The 17924-nt window shown below is 45.3% G+C and overlaps 1 protein-coding gene across 3 annotated transcripts in view; it reads left to right on the top strand.

Moving 5' to 3' along the window:
* Nucleotides 1-17924, top strand: part of ADA (adenosine deaminase) — a 93666-nt gene that overhangs the window by 25409 nt on the left and 50333 nt on the right. The window contains exon 1 of one of the 3 annotated variants that reach the window (XM_073582431.1): nt 12675-12758. The exons of the other annotated variants lie outside the window; for them this stretch is intronic. Coding sequence (XP_073438532.1) covers nt 12738-12758 — 21 coding nt within the window. The 5' untranslated portion in view covers nt 12675-12737. Of the gene's footprint in view, nt 1-12674; nt 12759-17924 lie in introns of those variants that run through there. 3 annotated transcript variants of the gene reach the window in all.

Here is a 17924-nt window from a genome sequence, read left to right as displayed (position 1 = left end):
ACTGGCTGCAAGTGTGATTTAGTTATTGCCAACACCTGTTAGGTGCCACAGGTAAGTTACAGGTGCTGTTAATTACACAAATTAGAGAAGCATCACATGATTTTTCGAACAGTGCCAATACTTTTGTCCACCCTCTTTTTTATGTTTGGTGTGGAATTATATCCAATTTGGCTTTAGGACAATTCTTTTTGTGTTTTTTCATTTAAGACAAATTAAATGAAGATAATAATACCAAAGAATTTGTGTTTGCAATCATTTTCAGGAAGAAACTGAGTATTATCTGACAGAATTGCAGGGGTGTCAATACTTTTGGCCACAACTGTAAATATAGGTAAAGCATTTTTTCAGTTAGGCTATATTAAACTTATGCAGCCACAGTGTATAGGACAACTAATTCAGAGGCAACCATTGGTGCAACCTGTGCAGTCGCCCAGGAAGGCGAAGGGAGCCCTTTTCCATCTCCAAATCAAGTGGAATTGTGCATTTTTGGACTGTAAAGGGCCCATATAATCTTGCACAGGGGCCCTCTTCTGTCTGTGTCTGCCCCTGAATGAGTTAACGATGAAATTCATCAGTAAACTAATTTTTCCTGTCTTGATGTGTAATGTGTATATAGAGGTTGTAGAAACCAAATGGTGCACAATGTCAAAGCTGTTGTGTACTTCTTGGACAACCCCTTTAATGCCCAAATCTCTCAAGTAAAATAAGAAAGGCACACTCCAGCAATGTCGGCGTTGGAGCTCCCAAAGCTCATATAACATTGTTATGTCATTTGAACCCAGCAGCTAATAAACGGCCACTGATCGACTGCTGCTTATCTATCTTCCGTCACAGCGGACATCCAATAAGTGACTGTAACCCAACAATGTAATGCAAACTCTGCAAAGTATAGGCTTTTCTTATTTTACTTGAGGGACTCCGGCATTTAATAAGGGGCTTATCCAAGTAGCGGGCAACCCCTTTAAAGAATACTCAAATGCCAACATGGTTTACAGACAAACATACAGGCATTTACAGTGGGGAAAAAAAGTATTTAGTCAGTCAGCAATAGTGCAAGTTCCACCACTTAAAAAGATGAGAGGCGTCTGTAATTTACATCATAGGTAGACCTCAACTATGGGAGACAAACTGAGAAAAAAAAATCCAGAAAATCACATTGTCTGTATTTTTTTCATTTTATTTGCATATTATGGTGGAAAATAAGTATTTGGTCAGAAACAAGCAATCAAGATTTCTGGCTCTCACAGACCTGTAACTTCTTCTTTAAGAGTCTCCTCTTTCCTCCACTCATTACCTGTAGTAATGGCGCCTGTTTAAACTTGTTATCAGTATAAAAAGACACCTGTGCACACCCTCAAACAGTCTGACTCCAAACTCCACTATGGTGAAGACCAAAGAGCTGTCAAAGGACACCAGAAACAAAATTGTAGCCCTGCACCAGACTGGGAAGACTGAATCTGCAATAGCCAACCAGCTTGGAGTGAAGAAATCAACTGTGGGAGCAATAATTGGAAAATGGAAGACATACAAGACCACTGATAATCTCCCTCGATCTGGTGCTCCACGCAAAATCCCACCCCGTGGGGTCAGAATGATCACAAGAACGGTGAGCAAAAATCCCAGAACCACACGGGGGGACCTAGTGAATGAACTGCAGAGAGCTGGGACCAATGTAACAAGGCCTACCATAAGTAACACACTACGCCACCATGGACTCAGATCCTGCAGTGCCAGACGTGTCCCACTGCTTAAGCCTGTACATGTCCGGGCCCGTCTGAAGTTTGCTAGGGAGCATTTGGATGATCCAGAGGAGTTTTGGGAGAATGTCCTATGGTCTGATGAAACCAAACTGGAACTGTTTGGTAGAAACACAACTTGTCGTGTTTGGAGGAAAAAGAATACTGAGTTGCATCCATCAAACACCATACCTACTGTAAAGCATGGTGGTGGAAACATCATGCTTTGGGGCTGTTTCTCTGCAAAGGGGCCAGGACGACTGATCCGGGTACATGAAAGAATGAATGGGGCCATGTATCGTGAGATTTTGAGTGCAAACCTCCTTCCATCAGCAAGGGCATTGAAGATGAAACGTGGCTGGGTCCTTCAACATGACAATGATCCAAAGCACACCGCCAGGGCAACGAAGGAGTGGCTTCGTAAGAAGCATTTCAAGGTCCTGGAGTGGCCTAGCCAGTCTCCAGATCTCAACCCTATAGAAAACCTTTGGAGGGAGTTGAAAGTCCGTGTTGCCAAGCAAAAAGCCAAAAACATCACTGCTCTAGAGGAGATCTGCATGGAGGAATGGGCCAACATACCAACAACAGTGTGTGGCAACCTTGTGAAGACTTACAGAAAACGTTTGACCTCTGTCATTGCCAACAAAGGATATATCACAAAGTATTGAGATGAAATTTTGATTCTGACCAAATACTTATTTTCCACCATAATATGCAAATAAAATGAAAAAAAAACAGACAATGTGATTTTCTGGATTTTTTTTTCTCAGTTTGTCTCCCATAGTTGAGGTCTACCTATGATGTAAATTACAGATGCCTCTCATCTTTTTAAGTGGTGGAACTTGCACTATTGCTGACTGACTAAATACTTTTTTTCCCCACTGTAAGTAAAAATAATGGTCCAAAGATGTTCATGTTGGCTGCGGATTAATCTCTGTACAGGCCAGACATTCAACAGTGAATACGGTGTATAATTTTTCAGGAACAAAGAAAACACAGCTTACAACCGGTATTCCTTATAGCTTAGGATCTTAGTATCTAGTCTGCCAGCTTGCAAAGTGAAAGTAAAACTGTGCTTCAGCTATACACAAAGTGATCAGGAACTTTCTGGGGGTTTTTTTGTGGATTTTTTTTAACAGTGCTTCACTGGAGACAGAAACTCATGCCCTATTAAACATTAGTTGTTGCAATATATACGATAATAAACATTATTCCTACAGTTCAGATGTGCTACTTTTGCATGTTTTTCATCCATCTGTGTAGTTTGTTGAAACATCATATTGTTGTTCTCTAAACATTTTGAAAGTGATGATTAAGGTTATTTTTAAGGTTAAATATTGCAAAATATTTTCTCTCTACTAGTTATTTCTCTGTTTAGTAAGCAGTATGTTGTGGTTTTGTGCACAAAAAGAAGAAGGTGTCCTTTTGCACAGTATCGCCGGCTGCATGCTGCAGTGATATACTATAAGTCTCCCGACCTACACAATAATAGGGTAAGTGCCCTTGAGCACCAGGGAATTGACACACTGCAATCATATCAGTAGACAATGGCCACAGAACTACATCTGATACCGTACATTGCCCCTCTCAGAAGTGGAAGATTGGCAGCACACCACTGTATCACCAGGGACTGGCATGCTACTCAGCATTGCTAGTGATGATGACCTAGGGCTGTGCACATGGCCGAAATATCTGTACAAGCACCACATTGAACTGTATCTGCAATATACGAGTTATATATACTTAGGCTACTGTAGTGACATGGCTTCCAAGACGTCAGTGTCAAGGCGCAATGGTGCCACCGCCTATCCCAGGCCCCGCTTTGTACGAAAGGCGAAAGGACTGGTCGCTTTGATTAGATGAATATAAACTTTTTTTCGTAAGGAGTGGCACAAAGGTGGCATTATTACTTTTGGAGAGGACACTCATAGAACATCATTACTATTTAAGGTGGAATTAATACTTTTTAAAGGGGGCACTCTAGGTGCAATATTTTGTTTTAAGTTGACACTCAGAGAGAATTATTACTGAGTTAGTGTTAGGCTGAGCTGGTGAAATGGATTGTCTAAGCTTCAGGTCTGGGTGGGCATATGGACCCTGGGTGTTGATGAAGCAAGCAGGAAGGCACGTGGGTGGCAAGGACTTGACACACAAAATTCTCAGGAGCCGCAAGACGTATGAAGTGGAACCCAACAGGGATGAAAGCAAGTACAAACAACACAGATGGTGGAGCACACCAAACATAGAACTTTACTAGGCATTGCTCCTACCAGCCAGTTTCCTACCCCGAAACAGCTGTCTGTGGATGGATACCATGTTTTGGCAAAGGTGGTTTCCTTCATTGGAGACTGCCCTTCCCATGGTTGTTCCTTCCTGGGGAAAGACCTGGCTGGTCATTGCTTGCGTTGAGAAACATGTGATGGTGTCTCCGCGGCTTCTGTTTTGCATGTTTTGCATATTTCCCGTAAGGGATGGGGGCAGTGCTCTAGAATCACTGCGTTGAGAAACACGTGATGGTGTCTCCGCAGTGTTGGATGTTGATCTCCATGAGTTCATTCATCCTCATCTCCACAGTCCTTTACTAGGCATTGCTCCTACCAGCCAGTTTCCTACTCCACACTGATGAGGGGCAATACCCCGAAACAGCTGTCTGTGGATGGATACCATGTTTTGGCAAAGGTGGTTTCCTTCATTGGAGACTGCCCTTCCCGTTGTTGTTCCTTCCTGGGGAAAGACCTGGCTGGTCATTGCTTGCGTTGAGAAACATGTGATGATGTCTCCGCGGCTTCTGTTTTGCATGTTTTGCATATTTCCCATAAGGGATGGGGGCAGTGCTCTAGAATCACTGCGTTGAGAAACACGTGATGGTGTCTCCGCAGTGTTGGATGTTGATCTCCATGAGTTCATTCATCCTCATCTCCACAAACATAGAACTAGAGTCTCAATCCCAAGACACACGTGTGTCTTAATGAGCCTTAAATAGGACTAGGGAGATGATGTCATTGATCCATGCCGAGCAACTAGCAAAAGCCGACATGGAGCACAACAGAGGACAGCGGACTTAGGAGAAGGAAGAGGAGCCTGGCATACCCGGGATAGTTGTGTTATAGTTAGGAAGCACAACCCTTGCCTTGCCCCAGGCGCTGGCAACCCATGCTGCGCCACAGACGGGGTATATGAACAAATAATCTATGGAAACAATACTCATAAACACTAGTTCACTAAGGATTTAATACATTTACAACGGCAGGAATATGGGAGGCCCACATACAGCAAATACCACCTCTGGGTCACCAGGGCTGTAATTAACATCACAAAGGATGAGAATAGCACTACCCCATTGTTAGTGGATGGACATAGCATGTCTGGCTTATAACAATCACCAGATCATCTCCGACTACACCCACCACCAGTGAGTCAATTCTGAGTGGGCAATGTGTTAACCAGTGACTTTGGAGCTAGGATTCCATAGAGTAAAGTTCATAAGTAAAAATGTATGAATGAGAATCTACTGTATGTGTAGCCGCTGTTTATAGAGGATATAGATAGAATATTCGAGGGGTCTTTTGTCTGGGGTGGTGAAATTAGGAGATAGATTGAAGAGATTTCTGCTTTTTCCTATCAAAGGTTGTGTATGGGGCCTGAGCTTCTACAATATGACTGCAAGGAAGGCTGCTGAGAGGAACAAAGACACGTAGGTGATATTTACATAGCTGGCTCATTTCTGAACGAGCTGACCCTGGCGTTCTTGACAATTTGAGCTTTCAGTACACAAGTCGGAGGCCTGGAAGAAGAATGTGCTGTTTATTTATTGATTTTTACTTGTGAAGCTCTTGTGTGAGGGGCGCCGCACAAGGCACAACAGTCAAGGAACAAATTATTTCTTTCCAATATAATGGAAATTCACAGTGGTTAGGGAACAGTTAATAATATGAAACAGTGTAAATGGCCATAAACTATACGACAATAAACATACAATGAATTTATAGTTGTGTCCTTCCTACAAAGGTTGTACATCTGTTCCTGGGAACTACCGAGTTGGCGTTTTCTGCAACAGTGGTCCTAGTGGGGGGTCACTGGGCTTTCTTGCTAGGCCGCAAGTCCTTCTGACAAAGATTATAAAGGAATATTGAGCTTTCTGTCTACCAACCAGCCCAAAACCAGCCTGTTGTCCTAATCCAGGCCAACCCCTGTACTGCTCGTTACGGCTGGAAGTGACAGCCCGGTCTAACTTGTGTTGTCCATCTGTAACTGTATACGTCCTCCTCTGGTCGACATCTCCTTGCAGATCTTTGGTGCTTGACCGACGGCGCGTGTCTCTTATGCCTGGGGAAGTGAGGACTGGGTCCCATTGTAGGGCTAATGTCGTAATCTTGACTGGCGCAGCCTGGACTCTGGGCCTTGACTGGCGCAGCCTGGACTCTGGGCCTTGACTGGCGCAGGTCCGGTATTTGAATCTCCCCCCGGGTTCTGTCTGGGCCTTGTCTAGCAGTGTCCAGCACCCTGCAGGCACATGTTCTCTGCTGTGGCATGTCACACTGGCTTCAGCATCGTCACTGACTCACGTTCTCACTATTCCTCTTCTTGGTGCCAAATCCTGCCACGCTTTGGCTCGCAATACTTTTATTTCCGGGAACTCCATCATCCAAGGCATCTGACCGGGTCCTGCACATGAATGTGTTCCCTTTGCAACTCTTCTGGTGCCAGTTGGTGCTGCATGATTTTGTCCAGGTAGCAGATGGCAGTTTTTCCTCACTAATGAAACATCACCCGGGCTCTTCAGTGATAACATTGCTTTCTATTACACATGCATGATCGGCTGGTATAATACACCAGTCCCAGTTATTAAGACAATTGTGTGATACCAGCAGATTACGTACACCTCTTGGTAGGTACAGACGAGATGTTATCAGCATCACCAACCTCCTGATACAGAAGTGAGTAGCGTCTGACAACCCTTTTAGGTCCATATGAGCCTGCTCTAAGTGGTAACCGTTACACATGTGTCTCGGGTATCCCGGTCTACTCTTACTTCACCTTGGTCCGCTGCCCTCTGTTGTGCTCGACATCAGGTTTTGCAGGTTGCCCAGCGTGGATCTATGATATCACCTCCCTAAACCTATTTAAGGCCCATTGACACAGACACCTGTGTTTTCGGATTGTGTTTCAAGACTCCTGTTTTGTGCATTCCACCTCCCGTGAAGGCCATGCTAACCAGCTGCTTTCCTTGCCGACTTCACTGAATCCTTCCAGTTTCATCTTATATTCCTGAGCATACCACGTCCTCGCCCCACATGTGCCATCCTGCCAGCTGTATCAACGCCCCTAGACCGTGCACCCACCCAAACCTTAGTGGTCCACTTCACAAAGAGAGCCTGATAGTAACATTATTGCTCCCTGTAAGTTTCGAGGGTTGTGCAGTGCCCTCTTTCTTAGTCTGGCACACTAGAGCATTTTGTTGGCATAAGGGCATTGCAAAAATTTCTGCGACTGTACCATATATCTGAATTGGGACTACAGGAATCCATATACTTGCTTTGTGGCCCATGTTATTTAAAAGAAGGTAATACAGCTGGAAATATATTTTACTGCATAGTGGATGCTGGCTCATTCATTGGGTGCTGTATTATGATTCTGATGTTGCACTGAGCCATAGTATGGTAATGTGCATGTTGGCCCGGCGCACAGCACCCGTAGGTCAAGCATATCTCTTACCTAGTATAACTTTGCAATTCAATGGAAAATCTCCAAGAAGAGGACACTTTTAGTAACTGAATGTGAACTAAATATTCTCTGTGTGACTCCAGGTTACTATCCGTGTGACTAGTAAATGCATTTCAAGTAATTGATTAATTATCGTTCGATTCAGATGTTGAATAATATCTTCAGAATGTTAATATCGACTTCTTGGCAGGAGATCACAGATGGAGTGTTCTAAAAATATAGGAACATAATCTAGAATTCTCCTGATCTCCTGGCATGTGACGCTCAAATTTAAGTTTCAATGGTAGGATGGTGTTCATTTTCTTTTCATTCCAGAAACAGCGCCATGCTTGTCTATGGGCCATTTCTGGTATTGCATCATTTCCATGTAATACTAGTCACAACCTGTCGAGAAAAGGTGGGAAAATGAAAACTCTTCCTAAGGCCGGTCTCACACGTCCAGATAATTCCGGTACCGTAGCTATCCGTGTCCGTGTGTCCATGTGGATACGTGGTACCTCCGTGTAGCACACGTGTGGCAACCGTGTGCCGCACGTGTGCTGCATCAGGACCACACGGATGGCCGCCGGGAAGAAGCTCTACAGTAAGCGCCGTTCCCGGCGGCTGGTGCTGAACACCGCTGTCATTCTTCTCTCCTGCTCTGCCGGCCACAGCAAACAGGAGAGAAGAATGAATGAAAACCCGACGTGGGGTCCCCCTCAGTTTGTGAACCGACCAGACGAAACTTACAGCTGGGGGCTGCAGCCCTCAGCTGTCAGCTTCATCAAGATTGGTTTCACAAGAATAGAGAGGTCCCCACGCTGTTTTTTTAATTATTTACTTAAATAATTTTTTAAAAAAACAGCGTGGGGACCCCTCTATTCTTGAGAAACCAACCTTGATGAAGCTGACAGCTGAGGGCTGCAGCCCCCAGCTGTAAGTTTCATCTGGTCGGTTCACAAACAGAAGGGGACCCGACGTCGGGTTTTCATTCATTCTGCTCTCCTGCTCACTGTTGCCGGCAGAGCAGGAGAGAAGAATGACAGCGGTGTTCAGCACCAGCCGCCGGGAACGGCGCTTACTGTAGAGCTTCTTCCCGGCGGCCGTCCGTGAGCACGGAGGACAGTGTGAACTTTTCTCCGTGTGCACGTGTTCAGCATTTTTGCAGACCGTACGCTCCCATGAACACTTACATGTCTCCGTGTTTTTCACACGGACCCTGTGTCTCCGTGAAAATACGCTGACATGTGCAGAGACATATTCATTTTAATGTGTCTACGTGTGTCAGTGTCTCCGGTACGTGAGAAAACTCACCACACGTACCAGAGCCACTGACGTGTGAAACCTGTCACGTCGGCGGAGGTAGCCGCCGCCACCCCAGCAGCGGCGGGGCCTGCCGCCGCCTATACTTACCGGCGCTCGCCTCCCCGCTCTGTGCCCGCCTCCACCTCCTTCTCCTCTGTCCAGCGCGTGCCTGCTTCCTGCGGGCACCTTAGGCCGCGGGCGCGCGCTCTCCAGGTCTTTTAACCCTGGAGCGCCCGCCCAGAAGCCTAGACGCCCAATCAGCCGGCAGCACAGGGTATATCAGGCATCTCCAATATGGAGACGCCTGATTATCGTGTGCCTTCCTACGGTAACCTGGCCAAGTGTTTAGGGGTTTCCCCTTCACACTCTCTGTCTCGTCCTATACTCCGTGTCTCTGTCCTGTACTCCAGTGCCCAGTCCTGTACTCCATGTCTCCGTCCTGTACTCCAGTGCCCCGTCCTGTACTCCGTGTCTCCGTCCTGTACTCCAGTGCCCAGTCCTGTACTCCGTGTCTCCGTCCTGTACTCCAGTGCCCTGTCCTGTACTCCGTGTCTCCGTCCTGTACTCCAGTTCCCCGTCCTATACTCCGTGTCTCCGTCCTGTACTCCAATGCCCAGTCCGGTACTCCGTGTCTCCGTCCCGTATTCCCCTCTCGGTGCCTGGTCCTATACTCCGTGTTTCCGCCCTGCTCCCACTCCGTACTTCCTACTCCCTTCTGCATTCCGTGCCTCAGTCCGGCACCCCTCACTCAGTCTTGTGAGCCGCCCCTCTTGGGTCTAGCAGTCGCGGCATCTGTCTTCCGAGGGCCTGCCCCTAACGGCCCCGTATAGGGGTCGGCACCACCTGGCGCGATCGCCCCTGGGAGCTCCAATGCCGCGATCCAGAAGGTCCACTCTCGGACGTAACCTAACCGTGGTCAGTATACGTCACAAAACCGGCCTAAGCCTGGACTACCCTCCCTTCAAGAAATTTAGGCCTCTGACCTTGTACTATATTAAGAATCAACTTCTTATGTCAGTCACTTGATTCAATGTGCTCCATATGAGACCAACATAAGAGGTACAAACCTTGCCCCTACTTCAGACTTTTCAGATCTCTGAGTATTTATGGAAGAGGAACAAGAAAAATGGGGAAAATACCTCTGGTTAAAAATATGATAATATAGGCCTGTTCCCGCTATCTAGTAGTAGATTGTAATGGTTTTCCCACCTATTCAATACATGACTGTAAATTTCTTGCTCATTAGTGATCTTCTTATTTGTTATCATTACCCTTTGGTCTTAATTGATAACTAATCATTTAAATGTCTTTTCTGTGTGACTCAGCAAACAATAATGTGTTTTTTAAGGCAGTGAGGATCATAGTCCGTCGGGGCACGAGCCTGGCTCAGCAAAACTGGGGAGGTTTCACATGTTGGTGATTGGATATTGGAGACTAACGTTATCTAATACCTGTTGCAGATTTCCGCTTTTAGCAGAATTATCAGCACCCTGACATTATGGGAGAATTAACTGGATTGCTTTAAACAAACAGACACAAGGAGGAAATAAAAAAATCACACAGCACATTATTAAAGGGGTTTACTAGGGTTGGGATGAAAGTCTGTCACTCTATGTGACAGCTGACTTCTGAATCCTGACAGAGTGCTGTCAGGATTCTCCTGTATTGGCGGCGCGAGCCTGCGGCCACGTCATCGTAGGTGTATGATTTGCATATTTACGTTCACGTGCCGACCACACATGCGTGACTAGAAGTGTGTTGAGAGAGGATGAGCACATGTGGTAAGAATTTGAGCAGAAATATGCAAATTGCAGTTATGTGATCACCTGTTCCCACCAGCAATTCTGCAGAATCATGACAGTGTGTGTACCACGTTATTAGGATTCAGAAATCTGCACTCACATCGAGTGACTGCAAACTTATATTCCAAGCCTGGACAGCCGCTTTAACGATTAATACAGCGCCATATGCTGTCTGGTTAGCACAGTCCCTGCATGAGCATAAGCCTGCAGCCGTTGCATACACCGACAAAAAAATAAGGCCGGAATCACACTTAGCGTCCGAAAAATCGTTCCGATTCTCTCGTCCGAGAGTCGCACAAATGTTCTCCATATGGTGATCCGTGTGTAATGCGTTTGCAATGCGATGATGTGATTTTCTCACACCTATGTATCCGTATGACATCCTTATGGCTTTACATCACTCACTGATTTTCCCCATTGGATTTAATGGCTCAATGGGCTGCTATGAGGAAAATGTGTGCGTATTTGTCGCAAGCTACATGGATGGTCCGTGTGGTGACCGATTTTTTTCTTGCACCCGTAGACTCACATTGAAGAGACTCGGCCGATATACGCGTACATTCGCAGCATGCTGTGATTTCTCTCGCACGTAGAATACGCCCGAGAAAAAAACGGTGGTGGGAGCTGCCCCATAGAGTAACAGTGGACCTCGTGCTATGCGATGTTTTATCGCATAGCACTCGTCCGTATTTAACGCTAGCGTGACTCCGGCCTAAGTGTTACTTATCAGATTAATATACTAATTGGGCTCCATAGTTGTGTATGAATTGAAATGACAGATAATCTAAAGCAACATTATACATGAAAAAAGAGAGACCCACGTTGGTGCCACCATACCCATCTATCCCAAGAATGGAGTGTTCACTATTATTCCATCAAGAAAAATGACTGAATCCTAGGGCTGTTTTCCTGTTTAAAAAATTGCTGTACCCTATGTAGGTCAATAATGTAGATGAAAACATGAGTTTAGAACTAGTCACATCTTTGGTACATCTGCTATCGAACCTCAATATAAAAATCCACAGACCTTTATTATATACAGTGGCTTGAAAAAGTATTCATGCCTTGTGAAATTTTCCTTTTTTTCACGTTACTCCTACAAACAAATTAAATTTTATTGAGATTTTTTGTGGTATACCAACACAAAGTAGGAAGTATTTGAAGAGTAAAGGAAATTATACATGGTTTTCTAGTTATTCAACAAATATATGGTATATCTGAAAGTTTTGAGGTACATTTGTAATAAGCCCCCCTGAGTCAATACTTTGTAGGACCACTTTTCCCTGCAGTTAATGCTGTGTTTTGGGGTATGTTTCTACCAGCTTTGAACATCTAGAGCAGGGATCTCCAACCTGTAGCTCACGAGCCCCCTCCACACACCCGGGTCCCGTGACCAGATCGGTAACACCCGGGTGTTGTGACCAGATCGGTAACGTAACGTCAACACATCAATGATCTAGTCAGCCAGTCGCTGAGTTCAGTGCTCGGTAGACGGTGACCACAGACGACACTGAGCTCAGCGACTCGATGACTAGAGTAGTGACTCGCGCTGTTGACATGACATCACCCCTCTAGTCACAACACCAGGACTGGAGCAGTGACTTTGGGGACCATTTGAAAGTTGACAACCCCTTTTAAGAATGCCAAAACTAAGAATTAGGAATTAGTGATCTGACGGGATACTATTTGTATGGCAGAGTTAGAGCTCTTGCACATATGACATTTTTTCGTATGAGTGCTATCTATGGTTTTCACGGAGAGCACTTGTACCTATGATATACTATGGGGATGTGCACATGTCCGATTTTCAGTGTCATATCAAAATTGACAATGAAAGTTGAATTCAAACGTCCATGTATCACGGTCTGGGCACAAACTGCAAGGCACAGACTGGCTACCGTTAAGGATCCAGCTGGACTGTCGGGAATTTGTGGAGCTGTCTCACTCGAGCTTAAGGGTATGTCCCAATTTCAGCTTTGTCTGTCTTCTCAGGACACAGATACTGCTGAATATAATGGTGGAACAGGGAGCCGTCAGATCCTCCTCCACCATTGTCTATGTAGAGACTGGAAATCCCGCCAGGATTGTTGTCACCTGACATTCTCACCTGACCTAAAGGTCCTGGCTAGATATTCAGTCTCTGCACAGACTCAACTGTGGTGGAGACATCCGATGGCTAGTCTGCAAAGACATGGAGCAGGACACACGCAAGGTGTGTGTATACTGTGGAGATATCACACTGTGTGTGGGGGGCATTGTGGAGACCATGAAAATGGTACCACGCTGTGTGGGAACGCTAGCTGGCTTCACTAAGAGCAATATTTCAGTGTCAAATCATATAGAGGGGGATGAGGTTAGGCTATGTTCACACATTGCATTTTTTTCAGCATTTTTTAAATGCATTTTACTCTACCAGCAAAGTCTATGAGAATTCAGTAATCACATGCACACAGCTTGTTTTTTTTTTAATTCTCGCTAGTTTGTCTGACACCTTGTTTTTTTGCCAAATGCAGCATGTCACTTCTTTCAGCGTTTTTCACCCATTGAAAGCAATAGGTGGTGGAAAAAAACCGCTGCAAAAACGCAGGTATGAGATTTTGCTGTGTTTTTTGGTGCCAAAACCTGAAGAAGTAGAATCAGTTTTTTTTTAATGTTTCTTACTGCCAAGAGAGCAGGTTTATCACCTCTACAATGGAGGAGATGGTAAACCGCAGCGGAATCCGCAGAAAGAATTGACATGTTAATTCTTTCTGCGGATTAGAAACCGCAGCAAATCCGCACCGTCTGCACTGCGGTTTCCATTTCCCATAGGATATTATGGTACTGTACACCCCGCAGGGCCAAAACCGCTGCAGATCCGCAGCAGAATCCGCAGCGTGTGCACACACCCTTAGGGTAGTGACTAAGTGTAAAATAAAAATTGCCACGCCGTAGGCATTGGTAGATTTGTATATGCCGCTGTCGAGTTCGGGAGGCCCACGGTTATTCTGTGCATGACAGTCCATGCTTGGAATGTAAAGCACGTACAGCTGAATTTGGCCTAAGGCCTTATTCACACATTTATATCAAGGTCTGAAACTGCGATTTAATGACTGACTTTGGTTTTCTTCTCCCGAACTTAAGAGTTTCATGAGGGTCTTGAGTTCAGGCTAGTAGTCCAGCGGTCAGTCTGAAAATTCATGGTGCGTGCTGGAAATATGATGTACGGATGTCTTAATTCAGGAAATCTTAAAGGGAATCTGTCATGTGAAAAACGCTATTAACCTGCAGATAGGGGATAATCTGCAGGTTAATAGCATTCTAATGCTGTGTGACCTCCGCACTGAAAGCCCTGCAGCTGGGAAGAAACTAACTTTTTCATAGAGGCGCGGCTCCAGTGATCACTCCGTGCATAGTGAGCAGTGGCTGTAACCGCGCCCCGGCACTGACTGACAGGCAGTTTTGTACCGATGCACTGCAGAGCTGACAGAGTTACAGTCGCCGCTCAGTGAGTGATGACCGAAGCGCCAGCCATGTCTATATGACTGAAAGCCTGAGGCTGCTGGGAAAAATAAAGTTAATTTCCTCCCAGTAGCTGGTTTTCAGTGCAGCAGCCGCACAAAGTCAGAAGGCTATTAACTGCAGATTAACCCCACATCTGCAGGTTATTAACGTCTTTTTTTCACACACCATGTTTTCTTTATTGTACGTTCAAATAAACTTATTTTTGTCCTGTGTGCTGACAAATGTTAGTCTATGTGCTGTGAAAATAATCGCAGCATGCTGTAGTCTGGTCTGTTTTCTTGGGCCAGACTAATGCATATCAATAGCAGAGAGTACCTGCACCCGTCTGGTATGAGGACAGGCACAGGGAGCTGCCCACACAGCCAGTCACTTTCTAGAGGACTGGCACAAGTTTTAAACTGATTATAGAAATATAGCGTCAAAAAACATTGTAGACAGACTTGTCCTCTGACCTACTATAACCAGAATAACCCTCGTTATCCATTATTGGTCGCAATATGGCTTTATAATTTCTTCACCCAAATTGTGGCTGGCAAACGTCTCTCAGAGCGCAATGTGGCTCCCAAGGTAAAAAAAGGTTGGGGGCTAGAGTTGAGCGAATATCTTCGATTTCCCGATTATTCAGCAAGCTATAGCGCTTATCAAATAAGCTGCAAAGGGAATCCGGCTTCCTGGATTGTGGCGTCTGAACAGCTGATCTGCGCCGCAGCTGCATGTGTCGCGGCTGTGTCACTGTCACAGCACATGCATGGAAATTTTTCAATGTGAAGCTACTGGACCCGTAGAAGCGAGTAATCGCGAAACGGCCGTTGTCTGGCACCTCCCTCCCCTAGCATTACTCCACGTCCTGCATGTCCACACATTTGATGGAAAATATGTGAAATAAAGACTCAGTTTTTCAGCTACATTGGTGAGTGCTGCATATTTCTTCTTTTTTTGCTTCACATTGAAATATTCATGTTTTTTCATGCAAGCACCTCCATTTTTTGACTGAATCATATGCCGCAATACTTCAGATAAAGAGCTCCGTCTGATAATGTGGTGATTTGTGTGCCCTAGTATGCCGTTCATCTGTTTGCTCTTTGCTGGGAACATGCATGGAAAGCCTGTTTGTTGGTCTGTCCATACATGTACTGTGACTGGCACACAGCCGCGATCCTGGAAGCCGAGTTCCCTCTCCAGCTTATTCGGCAAGTGCTATAGCATGCTGAATAAGAGGGGAACCGAAGATATTCGCTCAACTCTATTGGGGACCACTGATCTAGAGGCTGACATTTTTGCCCATTCCTCCTTACACACTCGCTCTAGCTCAGTGAGACTGGATACAGAGAGTCTGTGAACAGCATTTTTCAAGTCTTTCCACAGATTCTCAATTTGATTTAGGTCTGGACTGTGACTGGGCCATTCAAATACATTAATTTGCTTTAATCAAAGTCATTCAATTGTAGCTCTGGCAGTATGTTTAGGGTCGTTGTCCTGCTGAATGGTGAAGTCCTTTGCAGCCTCTAAGGCTAGGTTCCCGCGATGAGCTTTTGGTGCACTGCGTATTTTTGCTATATCGAAAAACTTAGCAAAGTGGATGGGATCTATAGAAATCTCATGCCCACTGTGTTTATTTTTTAACGCAGCATAAACTGACTTGCGGTGCGTGTTTCAAATTCGCAGCATATCAATTTCTCTTACGGGTATGTGGTGAGCCAAGGGTGAGGCCCAGATGTTGCAGAGGGGCCAGCTGGGAGATGTAATTCCACTGGTAGCTGAAGTGGGTCGCTGGACCTCTTAACACTTCCATCATGTCCACAACAATTACGGAGATGGTATAGGACCCCTGGGGGCCCTCATGTATAGGTGACGTCTGGGTGCAGGAGAGCCAGTGATGTTTATGCAATTTCAAGCAGCCATGCACAAGAGTGAATTTGCAAATGTGACACTTTACTGAGTGAGAAAATAGGGTACAGTCTCTCTCACTTTAAGGCAAAGTGACAGTAGTTCACAGTATAGGTTACACAGCTTATTGTGTGTATGAGAGAAGGTGTCTTCTTATGAAACAAGCAAGTTTAGGGCCTCTCAGGGCAGCTGGAGGACAGGGCTTTTCACATGCTGTTGGGGAAAATATTACGCATAGTCCAGCTAAAGCTACACTGATGGAGGGACCTGCACAAGTTGGCTCCCTGTGGCAACCAACACACTAGTAGTATGGAGCTACCCATGGTTTTGGCCCTACTGTTCCTTTTTGCAGGACAAAATTTGTAGTGTGACCGACATAATGGATAGAAGCACAGTAGGCAGGATGGCGTTTTCTCAGCCTTATATCTCCTCTCACTGCATAAGGCTTCACTTCTTTGTGGAGGCGATTTGGCCAATGGTGTCTCCTTAGTGTAGACTGGATTCAGGGAGTAGTGGGGAGCTTCCGTCCTTCCTATATTCATTATGTAATATTCTAGATGCAGATTAACAGATTCATATTTAAGCAGCCCACCACATGAAGACCCCCCACAGGCCACCCCGGAGCTTGAGAATCTCATTAACTCAAAACTGAAAATAAAGATTAAACAACAACCACAAGATGGAGTTCATCAACCCAGGTATCATTTTAACCATTAAACAGTGCCAACCTGACATTGTGTGTTGGTTACTGTGCACAATCCTGCTGACAGGTTCCCTTTAACTCCTTCCATCTTCCCATTACTCTGACCAGCTTCACTGTCTCTGCTGAAGAAAAGCATCCCCACAGCATGATGCCTCCACCACCATGTTTGACGGTGAGGATGGTGTTTCAGGGTGATGTGCAGTATTAGTTTTCCGCACACATAGCGTTTTACATTTAGCTGAAAAAGCTCTATTTGGGCTCATCTGACCAGAGCACCTTCTTCCACATGCTAGCTATGTCTCCTACATGGCGCTTTGCAAACTGACAATGAGACATCTTATAGCTTGCTTTTAAAAATTGTTTTCTTCTGACCACTGTTTCACAAAGACCAGATTTATGGAGTATACGAATAATAGTTGTCCTGTGAACAGATTCTCCCACCTCAGCTGTGGATCTCCGAGCCTCGTGGCTGCTTCTCTAATTAGTGCTCTACTTGCTTGGGATGTCAGATTAGGTGGACGGCCATGTCTTGGTAGGTTTTCAGTTCTGCCATACTCCTTCCATTTTTGATGATGGAATGAACAGTGCTCTGTGAGAAATTTAAAGCTTCGGCTATTTTTTTTTTTTTTTTATAACCTATCCCTGCTTTACTCTTCTCCACAACTTTATCCCTGACCTGTCTGGCGTGTCCTTTGGTTTTCATGATGCTGATTGATCCCTAATGTTCTTAAACAAATCACCAAGGCCTTCATAAAACAGCTTTCATTGTACCGAGAATAAATTACACACAGGAGAACTCAATTCACTAATTATGTGACATCCTGAGGCTTCAGGATTTTACTTAGGGTCATCAGACTACAGAGGGCTGAATACAAATGCAAATCACAATTTTCAAATTTATATTTTTAAAATAATTAAAAAACCATGTATCATTTCCTTTACACTTCACAAATACTTGATACTTAGTGTTGGAATATCATATAAAGTATCACATAAAACAGAAGCGTATCTGGGGGAGGGCAGCCGGCAGGGGGGGCGCAGTCGGGCCACCTAATGCGGCGGTCCACAGTGTCTCCCCCAGCGGCTGCATTCTGCCACTCCTCGGACTGGGAGGTGTCCGTTTTCTGTGCCAGCTGTCTTAAAGACGCAAGTACAATTGAAGCTATGACCGCCGGGACAGCGTGACGCCAGCAGTGTGATCATGTCATGTGATTATGCTGCTAATGTCACTCGCCGGCGCTGCAGAAACGCAGATGGGTGGTAAGTGCTCCAGTGGAGTTGAAG

The sequence above is a fragment of the Dendrobates tinctorius genome, unplaced genomic scaffold, assembly GCF_039654945.1.
Source record: "Dendrobates tinctorius isolate UK_male_01 unplaced genomic scaffold, ASM3965494v1 ptg000071l, whole genome shotgun sequence".
Lineage (NCBI taxonomy): Eukaryota > Metazoa > Chordata > Amphibia > Anura > Dendrobatidae > Dendrobates > Dendrobates tinctorius.
This window is presented reverse-complemented; position numbering and strand designations above follow the sequence as displayed.